The following is an 18171-nucleotide window of genomic DNA, read 5'->3' as shown; positions in this document are numbered from 1 at the left end:
CAACGCACCAATCACACCACCCGTTCTCTCACCCACCAATAGGAAGCTAGGACTCCCCATGCGTCGTTTGCGTACGCAAACAAATAGCATGGCAGACCCTTGAAAAGCATATTTAAACTTTCAAAATATACTTCGAATAGTCTAAATATTCAACTCGTTTCCAAGGATTACGAGGTATTTTTTTCTGCTTTGCAGCCGATATAAACGACATGGTTATGGAATTATGGCACGAGCTCCTGGGCACTTCTGCGCCGTCCCATGTCTGCATTCTGGCCTTGACAGTATTCGTGGCCGTCTATTGTCTAATGCACACATTTCGCAAACACCAGGATTTCTCCAATATTCCTCCTGGTCCTAAACCATGGCCAATAGTTGGAAATTTCGGCGGGTTTCTGGTTCCCAATTTCATCTGGAGGAGGTTTGGAGGCTGGGGAGAGAAGGACGTCCCAATGTCAAAGACACGAGCTCTAATTTCGCCTCAGGTTATTATCACGGAACAAGCTAAGGTTTACGGTAACATCTACAGTATGTGGGTAGGGAGTCAGCTGGTAGTAGTACTGAACGGATATGAAGTGGTCAGGGATGCCCTCTCAAACCGGGCAGATGTGTTCTCCGACAGACCAGAGATTCCCACCGTTACCATCATGACAAAGCGGAAAGGTAAGTGCTGCTTCTAGACTCAACCTGTGCGTAATAACGCATGAAAGCACAATAGTCCATAGATTTTGCTGAGTCGATTTTACTCATCGTATGAGCGGTCTTGGATGAGCGTTTTGCCCGGTGAATATTCTATTGTTCTATAAAACAAAAATAAGTTGATGCTAGATAGTAAACAATGCCGGAAAAGCCTTTGTGCAAACGAACTTCCAGAAGTAATCAAGGCACTCTCATGTAACAGAAAAATGTAAACTCCTTCGTTGTGGCTTACACCGACGTGTTGCGGCTATATCAGCTTTCATCAGGGTGACAAAGAATAGTGGTGTATGAACAGGTGTATATCCCAACTCTCACAGGAAGTGACTCACTTTATTACAATATGTAATTGATCAAGTAAAAAAAATGGGGGGAAAAACACATTCAAGATACAAAGATGAACACAAATAAACATGGCATAACAAGAGAAAGAAATGCAACATCATAAAAGGAAGAAACGAACTGTCTACACGTGAGCTCGTTACCAAACTTAAGAATGGAGAACCAAAAAAGAAACCCCATCTTTTACAGGAAATGAGAATAATCCATTTCCTCATTTAGACCTGGCAATAGAGTGGCCATTAGTTTAAAGATCCAGAGCGTTTCGCATTTTAGGAGGCGTTTGAGACTATCACCCCCCCACCTGCGAGAAATGGGAACCACTTCAATGGCCATGGCTTTAAGAGGGTTTGGGCTGGCATGGCCAATCTGTCTGTAATGTTTAGCCAAAGGATATATGTCGTTAGCAGTCCTTATAGCATAGGCATGTTCAGACACCCTGTCCTTGAGCCTTCTCTAGGTACATCCTATGTAAAAGCACCCACCTGGGCAGCCTGTACACCACATAGGCAGCCTGTACACCACATAGGCAGCCTGTACACCACATAGTCAGCCTGTACACCACATAGGCAGCCTGTACACCACATAGGCAGCCTGTACACCACATAGGCAGCCTGTACACCACATAGGCAGCCTGTACACCACATAGGCAGCCTGTACACCACCAGCCTGTACACCACATAGGCAGCCTGTACACCACATAGGCAGCCTGTACACCACATAGGCAGCCTGTACACCACATAGGCAGCCTGTACACCACATAGGCAGCCTGTACACCACATAGGCAGCCTGTACACCACATAGGTAGCCTGTACACCACATAGGCAGCCTGTACACCACATAGGCAGCCCAAACTCTCTGAAAGCCATGGCCATTGAAGTGGTCCCCAGTACTGGCAGGGATCTCAAACACCTCCCACCATGCAAAACGTTCTGGATCTTTAAACTAAAGGCCACTGTATTGCCAGGTCGAAATGAGGAAATGGATTATTCTCCTTTCCTGTAAAATATGGGCATTATTTTTTGATTCTACATTCTTAAATTTGGTAACATGAGGTCACGTGTACACAGTTATTTTTTTCCTTTTATTTATTTATTTTGTGGTGTTGCATTGTTGTTATTCCATGTTAATTTTGTTAATCTCCATATCTTGAATGTGTTGTCTTTCTGTTCTGGCATTGTTTACTATCCAGCATCAACTTCTTTTAGTTTTATAGTATTTCATCCCATGATCAAAGAGCACCTCATGGATTAACTATAAACAAAACAAGCCCTCCTCTCCTTTGTCTCTATTCTATTGTTATATTATTTATTCTATTCAATTGATCTATTCAATTGTTCTATTTTATTGGTATGTTCTATTAGATTGTTATGTTATTATATTGTTCTGTTCCATTCTAGTGTTCTATTATATTGTTCTATTATATTGTTATAATATATCGGTCTGTTCTCTTCTATTGTTATATTCTATTGTTCTCTTGTATTGTTCTATTCTATTGCTCTATTCTATTGTTCTATTATATTGGTCTGTTCTATTCTATTGGTATTTTCTATTGTATTGTTCTATTCTATCGGTATGTTCTATTCTGTTGCTCTATTGTTATGTTATATTGTTCTATTCTAGTGTTCTATTCTATTGGTCTGTTATATTCTATTATTCTATTATATTCTATTGCTATATTATATTATATTGTTCTATTATATTGTTCTGTTATATTCTATTGTTCTATTATATTATATTGTTATATTCTATTGCTATATTATATTGGTCTGTTCTATTCTATTGTTCTATTAATATAATAATAATAATATATGCCATTTAGCAGACGCTTTTATCCAAATATTGTTCTATTATATTCTATTGTTATATTATATTGGTCTGTTATATTTTCCAAGCAGAAAAAGAAAGAGAAATGTAATTTTGCTCTGTAAATAATTACATATGTGTAGTGACAGCACTATTAACCGTCCTCGCCTCTTATCATTTCTCTGAACCTTAGGCATAGTTTTTGCACCTTATGGACCAGTATGGAGAAGGCAGCGCAAGTTCTGCCACACCACGCTGCGGAACTTTGGCCTGGGCAAGTTGAGCCTGGAGCCCTGTATCCTTGAGGGGCTGACTGTGGTCAAATCTGAGCTGCTGCGTCTCAGCGAGGAAGATACTGAGGGTTCAGGAGTGGACCTGACCCCTCTGATAACTAACTCTGTGTCCAACGTAATCTCCTACATCGCCCTGGGCCAGCGCTTCCACCACACTGACCGGGAGTTTGGCGCCCTGCTGGACCTGATGGCCCGCGGCCTAGAGATCATTGCCAACAGGTAGCCTAGAGGTTAGAGATGTGGATCAGTAGCCGGAAGGTTAACTGGTTCAAAGACGTGAGAATTGAACTGACAACTGGAGAGCTGCTGGTCCTCTGATCTCAAGTAGAAGTTCCTGCTGTGTGCCCTTAAGCGCTTAACACATTTCAGTTCCTCCCAGAAAACAGGCAGTAACGTATCTATTCTACTCTATTCTATTCTAACAGCGCGGCGGTCCTCATCAATGTCTTCCCCCTGCTCTACTACCTGCCCTTCGGTGTCTTCAGAGAGGTACGGCAAGTGGAAAGGGACATCACTGCCTTCCTGAAGCAGATCATCACCAGACACAGAGAGACGTTAGACCCAGCCAACCCCAGAGATCTCATAGACATGTACCTGGTAGAGATGCTGGCCCAGGAGGCCGCTGGGGAGACAGACAGTAGCTTCTCAGAGGACTATCTATTCTACATCATAGGAGACCTCTTCATCGCTGGTACTGATACCACCACCAACACAGTGCTGTGGATGATGCTCTACATGGTCGTGTATCCAGATATCCAAGGTACTACATCAGAAAGAGGGGTGTGGAGGACCAGTTCAATGGAACCTAAAGAGAACTCCTTGTTGAAGCATGATGTAGTACAGTGCCCAATCATAATGCTTTGTGTAACATATCCAGTGTCCTGTTTCCCAACGCTCGTTTCTTTGTAATAATGTTTTCCATGTCATTTGTACCCGTTCACACCACAGAGAGGGTGCAGGCGGAGATCGATGCAGTGGTGGGCCCAGACAGGGTCCCGTCTCTCACTGATAAAGGCAGCCTGCCGTTCACGGAGGCCACCATCATGGAGGTGCAGAGGATGACTGTGGTGGTCCCCCTGGCCATCCCTCACATGGCCTCAGAGACCACAGGTGAGGAGAGAGAAACCCATACTAGTCATTCTAATTCTATGGTAGAACCTGACTCTCCCGTTATGCACAGTCAGATCAATAAAGTTGTATTGAATTGCTTTCTCAACAACTTGGTCAGTCAGTTCCACCAGACCAACACTACAAGAGGGACTAGGCTGCTGCAGCAGAAACAGGAGAGTACAACCCTTTCGCTATGGTTCGTCTGTTGTTGTCTTGCAGAGTTCCGTGGCTATACGATCCCTAAGGGCACAGTGATCATCCCCAACCTGTGGTCTGTCCATAGGGATCCCACTGTGTGGGAGGAGCCAGACGACTTCAACCCCTCTCGTTTCCTAGACGACCAGGGGAATCTCCTGAGGAAAGAGTGCTTCATACCATTCGGAATAGGTAGGTTGTTCGGCAGTCTCTCTCGACAGACGTATGTGGGGTGTCCCATTAGCGACTTGCTCTACGATTGGCCAACAGGAGTGTAGTTACACGGTATACACTGAGTATAAAGCCTTTCTACTGTGGACATTTACAGTTAGGTTCAAAAGGCCACGACTGAACATTTCAATAATTTGATTTCACAGTCTTACTTGATTATTGGAATGCACTTAGTATGACACATGACTTAATGTGCATCTTTACAGTGTATCTCTCCCTCTCTTTCCCAGGACGCAGGGTGTGTATGGGCGAGCAGCTGGCTAAGATGGAGCTTTTTCTGATGTTCACCAGCCTACTACAGGCCTTCAGTTTCAGACTGCCAGAGGGGCTGGCCCCTCCTCCCATGCACGGGCGCTTTGGCCTCACCCTGGCCCCCTGCTCATACACTGTGACTGTGAGGCCCCGGCGGTGAGGCCACCAGACGAACAACAACCGCTGACACTGTAATTAAGCCATAAGGCACAAGAGGAAGTGGTGTATCATGAATACAGTCACAGGTAAACGGCGCTAGTTGGCCCGATGTGACAGCATCAGCCAGTCAACCCATTTGTCTGTAACTGTATTCATGATACTGCCTCGTGCCTTATTGCTTTTATAAAACTGTTACTAAAATAACAATGAATAACATATTTTAATTAAAACATTATTTTGATAAGTCAATTCATACTATTTAATTCTTCCACCAGAAGATATCGTCCAGACAAAAATCAGGTTTAGTTATTTTTGTCATGTTGCTACCGATGCCACCCAGTCTTAAATGTTTTTTTGCATAGTTGCTATGCAAAGGTATTGGGAGTTCCTTCTAAACTAAATGGGTGCAATGCAGGGGGACCATGTCTGTTCCCAGGGCCCTATGTTCCCAGGGCCCTATGTTCCCAGGGCCCCCAGGGCCTAATGTTCCCAGGGTCCAATGTTCCCAATGTTCCCAGGGCCTAATGTTCCCAGGGCCTAATGTTCCCAGGGCCTAATGTTCCCAGGGCCTAATGTTCCCAGGGCCCTATGTTCCCAGGGCCTAATGTTCCCAGGGCCCAATGTTCCCAGGGCCTAATGTTCCCAGGGCCCAATGTTCCCAGGGCCCAATGTTCCCAGGGCCCTTATGTTCCCTCAACAATTTTTTTCCTTCAGCTCTATCTTCTAAACAAGGCAACAGTAAATATTAAAGACAAAAACCTTCTGTTATGTGATAAAATATTTTACATAGCTTATATTTTTCATACCCTTTGTATTTTGGTGCGTTAATCCACTGTTACTGATGGCCAGTATTCTGTTACATGTTTTTGAAATATGTATTTAAATTAATTGAGTATTTTGTCATTTGTATTTCACTTGACTGAAATAAGTTTAAAAGTCTAAAATGATTTTGAATATCTATTGCATTATGATCTTGATGTGCTTTAATGCATCTGTTGCACACACTATTCTTGTCTTTCAATAGAAAGTGCTCTTGCATCCTATCAAACTACAATGGTATTATTGACTCATTTCTATATCATAGCAATAGTTGGAATCTAATAAAACACACCACATCAAAACTGTGTGAAAGGTCATGGAACGGGCTAAATAGTCACGTGACCACCGCCACACAACGACCTTCCTACTTTCCATGGTGTCTGAGTGTCAGTCTGCCTGTACGTTCAGCCACAGCCAGCTCCTTCATTCTGGTGCGGTCCTCTCCGCCTTGCAAACCATGGCTTTCTTCACTCACCAAGTCATCAGAGGTCTCTCCTCTTCTGCAGTCCGAAATGCAGCGATCAAACACGTTACGATCATCGGGGGTGGTCAGATGGGTGCAGGTATCGCACAGGTAGTTATCGTTAACTGTTAATGACCGAAATTTGTTTGCTAACATTAGCTTGCTAGCTAGCTACAGAGGCTAACTAGTTATCTTGTAAGCTAACCAGCTGTGTAGCTAATGCTGCAAGACTAGCTAACAAGCCAGTTAAATATAGCAATGAAGTGCACGAACTTACCGACTACTGTTGGTTAGCTAAACGCCAGCTTGCTATTAACTAGCTTGTTAGATACCCACTTGAGAAGCCAACCAAGGCAATTCAGGGGATAAGTTGTGCAGGCTAATCGGTAACACAACTCTGTATTATAAGCAACGGTTGTTCATGTCTGGGTAAGAAGTACAGTATGTCTCACAAGCTGTCTCAGGTTGATCAGTGCACAACACAGATGGTGAAGATAGCAGCAGGAGGTGGCCTTTGACCTCTATCTACTTTAGCTAGCTAGTTATAGAAGGGTTTTTGTTACCTACCTGAAATGTCCTTCAATTCAGGAGTTCTATTACCAAAGTGACGTTTTGACAGTCCAACCTGGTGAACACCTGTCCCACCCACTCACAACTCGCACTTGTGTTCCCCCTTTCTAATAGGTTGCTGCTACAACGGGCCATTCGGTGGTGCTAGTTGACACAAATGAGGAAATCCTGAAGAGATCCGCCAAGGGAATAGAAGGCAGCCTGAAGAGGGTGGTCAAGAAGAAGTTCGCTGACAAGCCAGATGTTGGTCACTAATATGTTAATGTTGCTGTTTCCAATGAGGAAATGTTGGCAGAACTTCATTTGACAGTCATCATGTATGTTGCAGGCAGGAGCAGAGTTTATTGCCAAGGTGATGGCCAACGTGTCCATATCGACAGACGCAGCGTCTGTGGTGGGGAGTACAGACTTGGTGCTGGAGGCCATCGTGGAGAACCTCAAGATCAAACAGGGCCTCTTTGGTGCTCTGGACAAAGTGGCACCAGCGTAAGTATGACCGGCTAGGGCTTGAACCCGTGTCTCCTACACACCACAAGACCGTCTTACCCCACTGAGCTGAATCCTAGGCATTAGCTTGTGGGTCCAACCCATGTCTTTGGTCTGAAGGTTACTCGCCAGGCGAGTGTGAATCCAAACCACATAAGCACTGTCCTGTCTGCCCTGCCTGGGACTTTGTCAATAACCATAGGAGTTAGCTATCGATGATCAGTGTTGAGATGAACATCAAGCCAGAGCAGGTGCTGTTTGATGAGAAAACGTTTGTTGTTGCTGTTTTGAATGTGTAGCCTAAATATCCAAATTCCTTTCTGCATTTGAGCTTTTTTTCTAATCTTACTATAAAGCTATGCCGGTATCCTTGAAATGTGCTTAAAATAGACTATTTTAGAACTATTCTAATTAAAATAAAATATTTCAAAAGGAAAGGCATTGTGTATCCCACATAATTGATGTTACTAATTGGAATGTACCTCATGGGGGTTTGCTTGTTGCCTGATGTTTTTGGTTCCTCTATTTTAAGACACACCATTTTCGCCAGCAACACATCCTCTCTGCCCATCACCGACATAGCCAGCTCCACCAGCAGGCTGGACAGATTTGGAGGGCTGCACTTCTTCAACCCCGTCCCCATGATGAAGCTGGTAGAGGTAAGGATCAATAGTGTGGTGTACATTTTAGGACATCTCTCCCTATGATTAGTCTATATAGTCTCCCGCAAAGCAGTTATTTTTTGTGTCATGATGGCGATGTTTAAATTAGAAACGTACGTAAGTTGCTTTAAAATATGACACTGGGCTTGCTCTCCTTATCAACTAGATTCAATTGAAAGATGTTAAGTAGTTTACGTGTCCTCTTCAGGTGATTGGAACATCAGCCACAAGCCAGGACACCTTCGATTCCCTCCTCGCTTTCAGCAAAGCACTGGGAAAGACGCCAGTGTCCTGCAAAGTAAGATCCTCGCTCATTTGAACAAAAATAAAGTATTTCACTAGTATTGTACACCTTTAAAGATAATGCAGTGACCATATTACACCATACATTATGTTCATCATGTGCCATTCAGATGCGTTATAAACGGTTCACTAACGTCAGTACGTTATGGTCATCTCCAGGACACTCCTGGGTTCATTGTGAACCGCCTGCTGGTGCCCTACATGATGGAAGCCATCAGGCTACATGAGAGAGGTATACCACCAAATGTTTTGCCTGTATATGAATGAAAATTGCATCTGCACCAAGAGGGATGTGACAAATGGTTATGTATGAACATCTATGGTTAACAAAACATAGTTGTCTGTATATGAAACCGTTGTCACCCTTCATTCAGTCAATGGCTGAGTGTGTGTGTGTGTGTGTGTGCTCTTCTCGTCAGGCCACGGGTCAAAGGAGGACATTGATATTGCCATGAAGCTGGGAGCTGGGTATCCCATGGGGCCCTTTGAGCTGCTGGACTACGTAGGACTGGACACGGCTAAGTTCATCATGGACGGTGAGTGTTGGGCTGCTTCACAAGTGTGTTCCGATTACAGAGTGATTTCAGTACCAAAAGAAGACTATATTAGCAGCTAGGAACAGGCCCAATCGAAATAACTGCATGTCATATGGCACAGGGGCAGAGGACTGTTTTGGTTATAGAATGGTGAGATGGACGAGAGGTGCCGGTGGTCTTTGAAAATGGTGATGAATATTTGAAGAAACAAAAACATCAAATGAAGTAGATGCAGGTAGTGTAAAACCAATGCAAAAGCAGTTAGTTAAAGTGAACCGTTTGTGTTGATAACTTGATTCCAGGCTGGGTTGAGAAGGATCCTGGCAACCCGCTGATGCAGCCCAGTGAGATGCTGAACAAGCTGGTGGCCGAGGGCAAGTTCGGCAAGAAGACCGGAGAGGGCTTCTACAAGTACAAGTAACCCCGCCCCAGAATCAACACGAGCTGGAGCCTGTTCATTAAGGCACACCGTGACAAAATGGAAAATGAAAATAAGCGCTTCCGATTGGACAAGATCATGTAGTCCCCCTCCCAGTACTGATAAGGGCATGAATGATAATAGAAAGAACCGCTGGTTAATTTTGACAACGGTAGAACAGAGATGCAGCTGCTACGACCCTCGGTGCCTTCCTGAAGAATGGTAGACCGGTGTTATCAATTCAAATCTGTCTTGACTGTATATTCTGAATGTCATCTTTATGTGTGGTTTGTAAGTAACTGAGTTTGTGGCATTAAACTGACTTTTCCAAATGCTTCCCATAGGTTGTTCTGAGATTTCTATTCATACAGTTGTTTTCTAGGGATGGATTTGCCTCTGGACCTTTGAGCCAACACACCCTGCCATTAATGATACCCAGTGCATTCAGAAAGTATTCAGACCCCTTGACTTTTTCCACATTTTGTTACATTACAGCCTTATTCTAAAATGTATTGGATTGTTTTTTGTCCTCATCAATCTACAGACAATACCCCATAACAACAAAACAACAACAGGTTTATATACATTTTTTGCAAATGTATTAAATAAATGGAAATATCACATTTAAATAAGTATTCAGACCCTTTACTCTGTACTTTGTTGAAGCACCGTTGCCAGTGATTACAGCCTCTTATTCTTGGGTATGATTTGTCTACAAGCTTGGCACACCTGTATTTGGGGAGATTCACCCATTCTTCTCAGCAGATCCTCAAGCTCTGTCAGGTTGGATGGGGAGCATTGCTGCTCAGCTATTTTCTGGTCTCCAGAGATGTTAGCTCGGGTTCAAAGGACATTCAGGGACTTGTCCTGAAGCCACTCCTGTGTTGTCTCGGCTGTGTGCTTACGGTCATTGTCCTGTTGGAAGGTGAACCTTGGCTACAGTCAGGTCCTGAGTGCTCTGAAGCAGGCTTTCATCATAGATCTCTGTACTTTGCTCCGTTCATCTTTCCCTCGATCCTGACTAGTCTCCCAGTCCCTGCCGCTGAAAAACAGATGTGACGCTTGGCATTCTTGTTTCTCATGGCCTGAGAGTCCTTTAGGTGCCTTTTAGCAAACTCCAAGCGGGCTGTCATGTGCCTTTTACTAAGGAGTGGCTTCCGTCTGGCCACTCTACCATAAATGCCTGATTGGTGGAGTGCTGCAGAGATGGTTGCCCTTCCTCCACAGAGGAACTCTATAGCTCTGTCAGAGTGACCATTGGGTTTTGGGTCACCTCCCTGATCAGGGCACTTCTCCCCTGATTGCGCAGTTTGGACAGACAGCCAGCTCTGGAAAGAGTCTTGATGGTTCCAAACTTATTCTATTTAAGAATGAAGGAGGCCACCATGTTCTTGGTGACCTTCAATGCTGCAGAAATGTGCCCCAGATCTGTGCCTTGACACAATCCTGTCTCCGAGCTCTACGGACAAATCCTTCAACGTTTTGGCTTGGTTTTTGCTCTGACATGCGGTCAACTGTGGGACCTTATATAGACACGTGTGCCTTTCCAAATCATGTCCAATCAACTGAATTTGCCACAGGTGGACACCCAAGTTGTAGAAACATCTGAAAGATTATGAATGGAAACAGGATGCACCTGAGCTCAATTTCGAGTCTCATAGCAAAGGGTCTGAATACTTGTGTACTTAAGAAGGAAAAAAACCTATGTATAACCTGTTTTTGCTTCATCATGGGGTGTTGTGTGTAGATTGAGTAGGGATTTTTAAAAGCAATTTTTTTCTAGAATAAGGCTGTAATGTAACAATGTGGAAAAAGGGAAGGGGTCTGAATACTTTCTGAATGTACTGTATGGTCAGTCAACAACCCCTGCGTGTTCAACCCCACTGTTCATTTCTAATATTGTTTCAAGAGTTCTTTTGATGTTATCCCTACTACTCAATTCAAAAATATTACCCTCTTTATATCCCGGCATTAAATTGATCATCTTGGATACATGAGACATCACATCTCACCTTTTTCCATGGATTTCACTGTTGAAGAGCGGCTTCAATACTCAGGTAGATTTAGCCTTTTGTCAGCATAGCCGTAAGACTGTATGAATGTAACCTCAGTCTCGGCATGCTGCTGGAGTTTTAATTGGTCGGTTTTAGAGCCTTTTGAAGTTTCCCCTCGAGATTTGAATGATTTATAGTCAATACTTCCACTTGGTAGTTCTATTTAAGACCACTAAGTGGCAGTGTTGTCAAATGCAGAATTTCTGGATAGGAATCATATGATGGGCTGACAAATGATCACAAGCTACAAGATTATTGGGCTGGTTTCCTGGACTGAGATTTAGCCCTAGACTAAAAACAATGCTCAATGAAGAATTGTTTTTTAGACTGAACTAAGACTAGGCTTAATCTCTCTCCCGGAAACCAGCCCTGTAAGTAAGGTACACCCTCTATCACATAAATCTGGTCGGGAGATCAAATGAGCCAATACCTTTTTATTTTTCTTTAAAAAACAAAACATGTTGAAACTGTTAAAATGTGACCTTCTTGGGAAGCAAAGTGCTTATACCAAGATGACAGTGATTCAAAATACGACAATGAATAAAAAATGCATCAAGTAATACTAAAAATAGAGCATAAAATCAATGAAATGTTACAGAAATGCATGGAATAAACAACATGGGCAAAAAGACCACAGTTACCAGATAGAGAAGAGAAAAGTCCATCGCAGTCAAGCTTGGGGTCAATTCAGGAAGTACACTGAAATCCCAACTCCAACTTCTCTTCAATGCTTTCCAATGAGGAAAATGTCAAATTGCAATTGTAATTTGGTTAACTTTCTGAATTGACTGGAATTGACCCCAACCCTGATGGCAATAAAATGAACACTGCCAAGTGCTGGGGTAAATATATATCTGCTTCATTTGTCAGTTTAGAACAATAAAATATAGGCCTCTGAGCAACCACTTGCCTTTGTCCTAACGTTGCCTGCAAAAATACCAAGAAAAGTGACATATCCTGACAGTTTCTTTAAAAAGTACACATACTGAGCTTTATCTTACATCTGAGCAAGACTCGAGTCAAGGTCACTATTTGTTACAAATAGTATCAAAAGAAGCCTTAATTTTCATTTTTCTGCAAGACGCTTTAACAAGAAAACAAATGGCTTTCCTGTGTTCAAAGCTTATTTTCATATATACCAGTATATATATATATAAAAAAAACAAAAAAACATTCACTGAAAATATACAACGAGAAATTTAAACCAAGTTCAAAATACCAAAAAAGCATTCAATTAATTCCAACTCAAAAGTAAAAGCTATAATCATAAAATGTTGATATTTTTTGCACCAACTGGTCGTAAATAAAAACAAAATGGAGGACAGGAGCCGTGAGAGGATGTTTCCTTGACAACATGTGATTGACATCCCTCCATCTTCCTTGTGATAGTGCAGTCAGTCTAAAGAGGTGTTGGGTCAGGCCGCAACCCAAACATGTGGTCTGAAATCCAGTGAGAGAGGGGAAAGGGGAGTGTTGATGGGTCGAACATAGTGGGCTGTACAAAGGAAAGGAACGGAGGTGGCAAATAACTTAGGAATAACTTAGAAACAGGTGTAGGGGTATGTTTGGGGAGGTGTTAATTGTGTTTGACAAAGTGAAATCGCTGAACTGTTTTCAGTGCAGTGCCTTGGATTGAGATAGAGCTGCTTGTAAGAAGAAAAAAAGGTGTGAGGGGGCTGGGGAGTGAGGGGGCTGGGGAGTGAGGGGGCTGGGGAGTCAGAGGGCTGGGGAGTCAGGGGGCTGGGGGGTTTGCATGCGGTTGGATGATGGTCTTTAGTAGTGATTGTCTTGTTCAGTTCAGAGTTTCTACAGCAGATAGGAGAGTCCACTGCAGGAGAGGAGTATAAAGTCTAGTTCCTCTGAGAACAGGAGTTGAGGCTTGGGGGTCGGGGATAAGATGGAATCTAGCAGGCCTCCATCTCTAACAGAGGGGCCATAGCTGCTGCCTTCGCTTTGCACGACGTGGAGAAAGCGTTCCGTTTTCCTCCTGAAGGACAGAGAGAGAAACATTGTCAGTTCAATGGACAACAACAGATGGCCTAAACGTGGCCTAAACGTGGCCTAAACGTGTCCATAGTGATTGCTGTCTTTCATACTGGTCAGAAACAGAGAGATGCAATGCACTTATAACCCGTTCAGTCTGAGGGGAAATCTCTCACTAACTAAAAAGGAGCTGAAACACATGAAGCCACAACAACACATTGATGTCAACGTCGTCTGAAACCAGACAGTCTCACACATCCCACATACATTGAATGAGTGCTGCATCCTCATAATGCTACACACACACACACACACACACACACACACACACACACACACACACACACACACACACACACACACACACACACACACACACACACACACACACACACACACACACACACACACACACACACACACACACACACACACACTACAGAGGACCTGGACGAGTGAAGGAGCACTACAGTTCTGCCATCTTCAGAGAGCAGTAATGGCGTTGCCGACTGAACATTAGGTCGTAGGTTAGTGACAGGATGTGGGTTGGCATTAGCTTTGATCTCACTCTGACATCAGGTCACTGTGACCCAAGCTGGCTCCATCTGCTCTGCCCCCTCTCTGACTGACACCCTGATGTCATCTACCTACTGCTTACCGCTCTCTCTCTGAACGCAACCAGCTATCTAGTTAGAATACAGCTTCTTGTTGACATTTCTGCTGCCACCGCTGTGTGTGGGCTGTGGGGAGGTAGAGGGAGTCTTCTCAAGCTGAGAAGGCACTTTACAGGGCCTTCTAAAAAGCCCCGCCGGCCACCATCCACCCATCCATGCAAGGGAAATTGTTTGTCAAACCACAAAAGTGGTTTTGCTCAAAATACTGGTCTACGGCGAACATAGCTAAAAGAGTTAGCCTCAGTTATTGACGGACGGACGGTGTTGGTTATTTTCCAGCATCAAATAGAATCCGTGATCAAAGAGAGAGGGGAAAGAGGGGAAAGAGATTCAGAGGTAGATGTCTGACCGGGTAGGGAGTGAAAGATGTGAGGAGAGAAAAGAGAGAGAAGGTGTATTAGTGGAAGGACCGCTCCCTTGTGGTGAGGTCAGAGAAGAAGTGTGTTTTGGTGGATTGAGAAGTCAGCTGAGCCCTGCAACTCCACCCTGGCACCACACACACACACACACACACACACACACACACACACACACACACACACACACACACACACACACACACACACACACACACACACACACACACACACACACACACACACACACACACACACACACACACACACACACACACACACACACACACACACACACACACACACACACACACACACACACACACACACACACACACACACACACTCCCCTCCCTCCAGATTGCTTTACCACATGTGGATGAAAGGGAGTGGGACGGAGGCCGCCTTTCCCAGGGATGGCTGACCCTGAGCCTCCCGGGCGGAGGAGAGGAGGTACTGAGGGCCGCAGAGAGAGAAAGAGCCTCTGTCGCTGTTTATTTACCTCCACTGCCCCCTTTTTATCCCAGGATCTGAGAGCGCAGCCCTCAGCCCCAGCACCCCCTTCCCGTCCTGCGGAGCTTTTTCCTTCCCTCCCGGCCACAAGATGAAAAGCCCTGGCTTAGTCCTTCCTGTCTTGGGAAAAAAAAGCCTGGGGGGTGGAGGGGGCGATGGAGGGGTGTGATGGTGGTGGGTCAGGAGGGGGCATCAGGCCAGGGCTTCACAGCAGACCCACCCGACACCAACACACAAACGCCGGGATTCAGAAGCAACTTGACCCCTTCCCTGCCCCCTCTCCCTCTGCCCACCTCCCCTCCCCTCAGTTAGCACTCAGGAATGCTGGCTGGACTTCTTTGCAGGAAATGAAACGCTCCTCTGTTCCAGTGGAGGCCGGGTCCTGGCTCTGGCTCTCTCTCTCCTTGGCCCAGGGAGGGGATGGGAGGTGGGGGGAGCGACTGAGACCAACGGGGCCCAGGCTCTGGGTCTTTGAAGCGTGGGAGGTTAAGATAACTGGCACGGCCCCTCGTCTCTCAATCGCCGCCTCCACCTTACCGGGGCAAATCAAAGAGCCCGCAGCTGGGCCCGTCCCGCCTGCCTTCCTCTACTCCTCCCCTTCTCCTTTCCTCCCCCCCTCCCCCTCCTTCCCTTCGCTGCAGCGGCACTCTGGGATTTCTTTTGGTTCCATGAAAAAGGAAAACACAGCCGACAAATTAGTGAAAATAAGCCAAATGGAGCGAGGTGTCTCCAACACAGGCAGGACTGTAGACTTTACCATGGCAGAGGGAGAGAGGGAGGAGGAGGAGGAGGAGAGGAAAAAGAGAAAGAAAGAGTTCTGGGAGAGAGAGGAGAGGAGGAAATGCCAAATCAGCTGACTGTTTGTTGCCATGTCTGTCTCGACCACAAAGTCAGCAACCTAGACAGACAATGTTCTTCTTTTATGAAATATGAGTTCAGAGATCAACTCCAAATCACAGAAACCCAGAACTTGTACATCTCAACTGGAATTTACTCCAAGATGGCATTCAAATCTGGAAATAAACCTGAAATTCTTGTAATTTTCTCTGCCAAGTTTCCTAAATGGTCAGAATCAGGTTTTAACACAGCATTGGCTGGATGGAAAGAAAAGGAAAATGGCGGCTATTCAAATCCAACAAAGCATTAAGAGAGACAAAGCATTAAGTTCAGGAAACATAGTCAAAACGACCAGGAAAAAAAGACGATGGCCACCCTTTGCACTGACTGTGCTCCGTTTTGGTGAGATAATCACCTTGCTGTGAAGAGTTTAAACTATGGTTTTGTTTGGCGACACCCTCTCGGCTCAGGCAGTCTCACTTTCTCTATTAAATTGTGACAATGCCACAACCGGCAGCCATCAGCTTGAGAAGGAAGAGGTGGGGGGGGGGGACGTTGTTGTTCTTGTCTGGGCTGGGAACCACGGACAATGGTATTGTTGATAATGGCGGGATGTACCGGGGGTCATTTGAAACAGAACGAGGGAGAGGGGGATGAGAAGAAAAGAGAAAGGGAAGTGTGTAAAGGAGGTTTCTGTCTATACGAGGCTAGATGAAGGGAGAGGGGAGGGTTTTTGATTGTGGGGAGAGGAACGGTAGGGGGTAAGGCTCCCGCCCACCGAGCCACCAAAAGCCCAAACCTCAGGCATGTGCTGGTGAGACTCGGGTAGAGTTGGGGGTCTGGGGGTAGGAGCCCTGTCTCCTTACCCCTCTACCCACATCTGATGCGCCGTCGCTGGGGGCCCGAGCTGCTGAAGTCTGGCCAAGCGCGGCGTGGTGTAGTGTGGTGTGCCCCCGCAGTACTGCACAGCTACAAAGCTGGAGCTGAGGGCTGGAGGCCAGGGCGGCACTATCAAAGGGCTCGTACAATGACTGCTCCCTCTGCCGCGGCGCACTTCAAAGGAGCTCTACCGCCACTCAGACTCACCATCGGATGGGAGGGAGGGAGAGGAGGGGAGAGAGGGGAGAACGGGGAGGAAAGACGGGACAGAGAGAGAAAGAGAGTAGGAGGAAAGAGAGGGAGAGAAACACCCCTACAATAGGAGCCACATTTTGTTCAGCAGAAGTAGAAACTCAGCCACATCTCAAAACAGAGTTTTGTGTTTATTAAATAGAGAAAGAAAGAAAACATCTTCCTGTGACCCCTCTTCCCTTCCCATCTCTCCCCTTCCCATCTCTCCCCTCTGTTACCTTTGGGCCTTTTATGATCCAGAGATAACAACTCAGAAGGGGGGACGTTTTACAAGGCAGCACACCCCCACCACCCCCTCAATCTGCAGTCTCAAGGAGCCACCGGGGAGAGACAGAGAAGGGGGAGGGAAGGAGAGGAAGTAGAGAAGACATGACAAAACCCAGCAGGGAGGGAGAGGCTCTACCCTCATACGGTTGCTGCCTGCAGCTGGCCAGACCTCGGCACAATAGGCCAGTGACTCAACCAAAACAAACCCACAGACCCAGTCTCAACAGAAAGCGCCACTTTAGGTGAATATCTGTGTCCCAAATGGCACCCATCCCAAATGGGACCCTATTCCCTTTATAGTGCACTACTTTAGGTCAGGACCCATAGGGCCCTGGTCAAAAGTAGTGCACAATAAAGGAAATAGGGTGCCATTGGGGGATGCACAGTTCAGTCGCACACATGTAAACTAGAGGACCCCAAGTGCCCCTAAGAAGTATCAAAGAGAGCACTTTTCTCTGAAGGAGGAGAGGCAAGAGATTAAGTCCAGGGTTTGACTAAAACACACCTGCATAGTTTAGACATTCCACTACAGCTGCTACACCCCTGGAAGGCCACAAGTGCTGAGGTTGTCTTTTTCTCCTTCACAGGGCTCTGCTTTGTGTGTGTGTGTGTGTGTGTGTGTGTGTGTGTGTGTGTGTGTGTGTGTGTGTGTGTGTGTGTGTGTGTGTGTGTGTGTGTGTGTGTGTGTGTGTGTGTGTGTGTGTGTGTGTGTGTGTGTGTGTGTGTGTGTGTGTGTGTGTGTGATTGAGAGTGAGTGAGTGAGCGCGAGAGGGGACATTTCCGTTTCTACTTCCTAACCCACAGTAACATTAGCCGGTGGCTGTCGCCCTGATTTATGCCAAGGCCACTCTTTTTTTCCCTTTTTTGTCAAGTCTAGTTTTAAAGAGGAGGCAGGAGATCCCTGAGTGTTTCACAGCCCCCCGAAACCATTCCAATTATCCCAGGTCGCTAATAACGCTGTGGTGGTGGAGTGTGTGTGTGTGTCCTCCATTGTGGCCTTAAGGCAACCAGCACCAAATCA

General features: G+C 45.5%; 3 protein-coding genes across 17 annotated transcripts in view; 2 read left to right on the top strand and 1 right to left on the bottom strand.

Moving 5' to 3' along the window:
- Positions 1-51: 51 nt before the first annotated feature.
- On the top strand, positions 52-5327 carry LOC118373435 (cytochrome P450 2U1). Of its 2 annotated transcripts, none has more exons than XR_008065794.1 (6): positions 52-660; positions 3032-3350; positions 3557-3891; positions 4080-4241; positions 4525-4628; positions 4898-5047. XR_008065794.1 is itself a non-coding variant. In XM_035759565.2 (6 exons), exons 1-6 carry the CDS (start codon positions 210-212, stop codon positions 5077-5079), a joined length of 1617 nt encoding a protein of 538 aa, XP_035615458.2. In that variant the 5' UTR covers positions 52-209; the 3' UTR covers positions 5080-5327. The 2 variants fall into 2 exon arrangements, 1 of the variants encoding a protein (XP_035615458.2); XM_035759565.2 differs by having other exon boundaries at positions 4461-4628; positions 4898-5327.
- Positions 5328-6241: 914 nt separating this feature from the next.
- hadh (hydroxyacyl-CoA dehydrogenase) lies at positions 6242-9676 on the top strand. The gene is made up of 8 exons (XM_035759564.2): positions 6242-6471; positions 7045-7173; positions 7259-7416; positions 7949-8075; positions 8287-8376; positions 8541-8613; positions 8801-8917; positions 9220-9676. Exons 1-8 carry the CDS (start codon positions 6271-6273, stop codon positions 9336-9338), a joined length of 1014 nt encoding a protein of 337 aa, XP_035615457.2. The 5' UTR covers positions 6242-6270; the 3' UTR covers positions 9339-9676.
- Positions 9677-11808: 2132 nt separating this feature from the next.
- Positions 11809-18171, bottom strand: part of lef1 (lymphoid enhancer-binding factor 1) — a 58288-nt gene continuing 51925 nt past the window's right edge. For all 14 annotated transcript variants that reach the window (XM_052464853.1, XM_052464848.1, XM_052464849.1 and 11 more), the window contains one exon: positions 11809-13376. In XM_052464853.1, coding sequence (XP_052320813.1) covers positions 13294-13376 — 83 coding nt within the window. In that variant the 3' untranslated portion in view covers positions 11809-13293. The remainder of the gene's footprint in view (positions 13377-18171) is intronic.

The sequence above is a fragment of the Oncorhynchus keta genome, chromosome 16, assembly GCF_023373465.1.
Source record: "Oncorhynchus keta strain PuntledgeMale-10-30-2019 chromosome 16, Oket_V2, whole genome shotgun sequence".
Lineage (NCBI taxonomy): Eukaryota > Metazoa > Chordata > Actinopteri > Salmoniformes > Salmonidae > Oncorhynchus > Oncorhynchus keta.
Note: the sequence above shows the minus strand (reverse complement) of the source record. Positions and strands in the feature narration are given on the sequence as shown.

What these genes read in the sequence shown, in the direction of transcription:
- LOC118373435 (XM_035759565.2), top strand. Translation starts at nt 210, where the DNA reads ATGGTTATGGAATTATGGCACGAGCTCCTGGGCACTTCTGCGCCGTCC. An exon ending in CTAGAGATCATTGCCAACAG is followed by an intron (nt 3,351 to 3,556) that starts GTAGCCTAGAGG and finishes CTATTCTAACAG; the next exon opens with CGCGGCGGTCCTCATCAATG. An exon ending in CTTCATACCATTCGGAATAG is followed by an intron (nt 4,629 to 4,897) that starts GTAGGTTGTTCG and finishes TCTCTTTCCCAG; the next exon opens with GACGCAGGGTGTGTATGGGC.
- hadh (XM_035759564.2), top strand. Translation starts at nt 6,271, where the DNA reads ATGGTGTCTGAGTGTCAGTCTGCCTGTACGTTCAGCCACAGCCAGCTC. An exon ending in CCATGATGAAGCTGGTAGAG is followed by an intron (nt 8,076 to 8,286) that starts GTAAGGATCAAT and finishes TGTCCTCTTCAG; the next exon opens with GTGATTGGAACATCAGCCAC. An exon ending in GGCTAAGTTCATCATGGACG is followed by an intron (nt 8,918 to 9,219) that starts GTGAGTGTTGGG and finishes ACTTGATTCCAG; the next exon opens with GCTGGGTTGAGAAGGATCCT.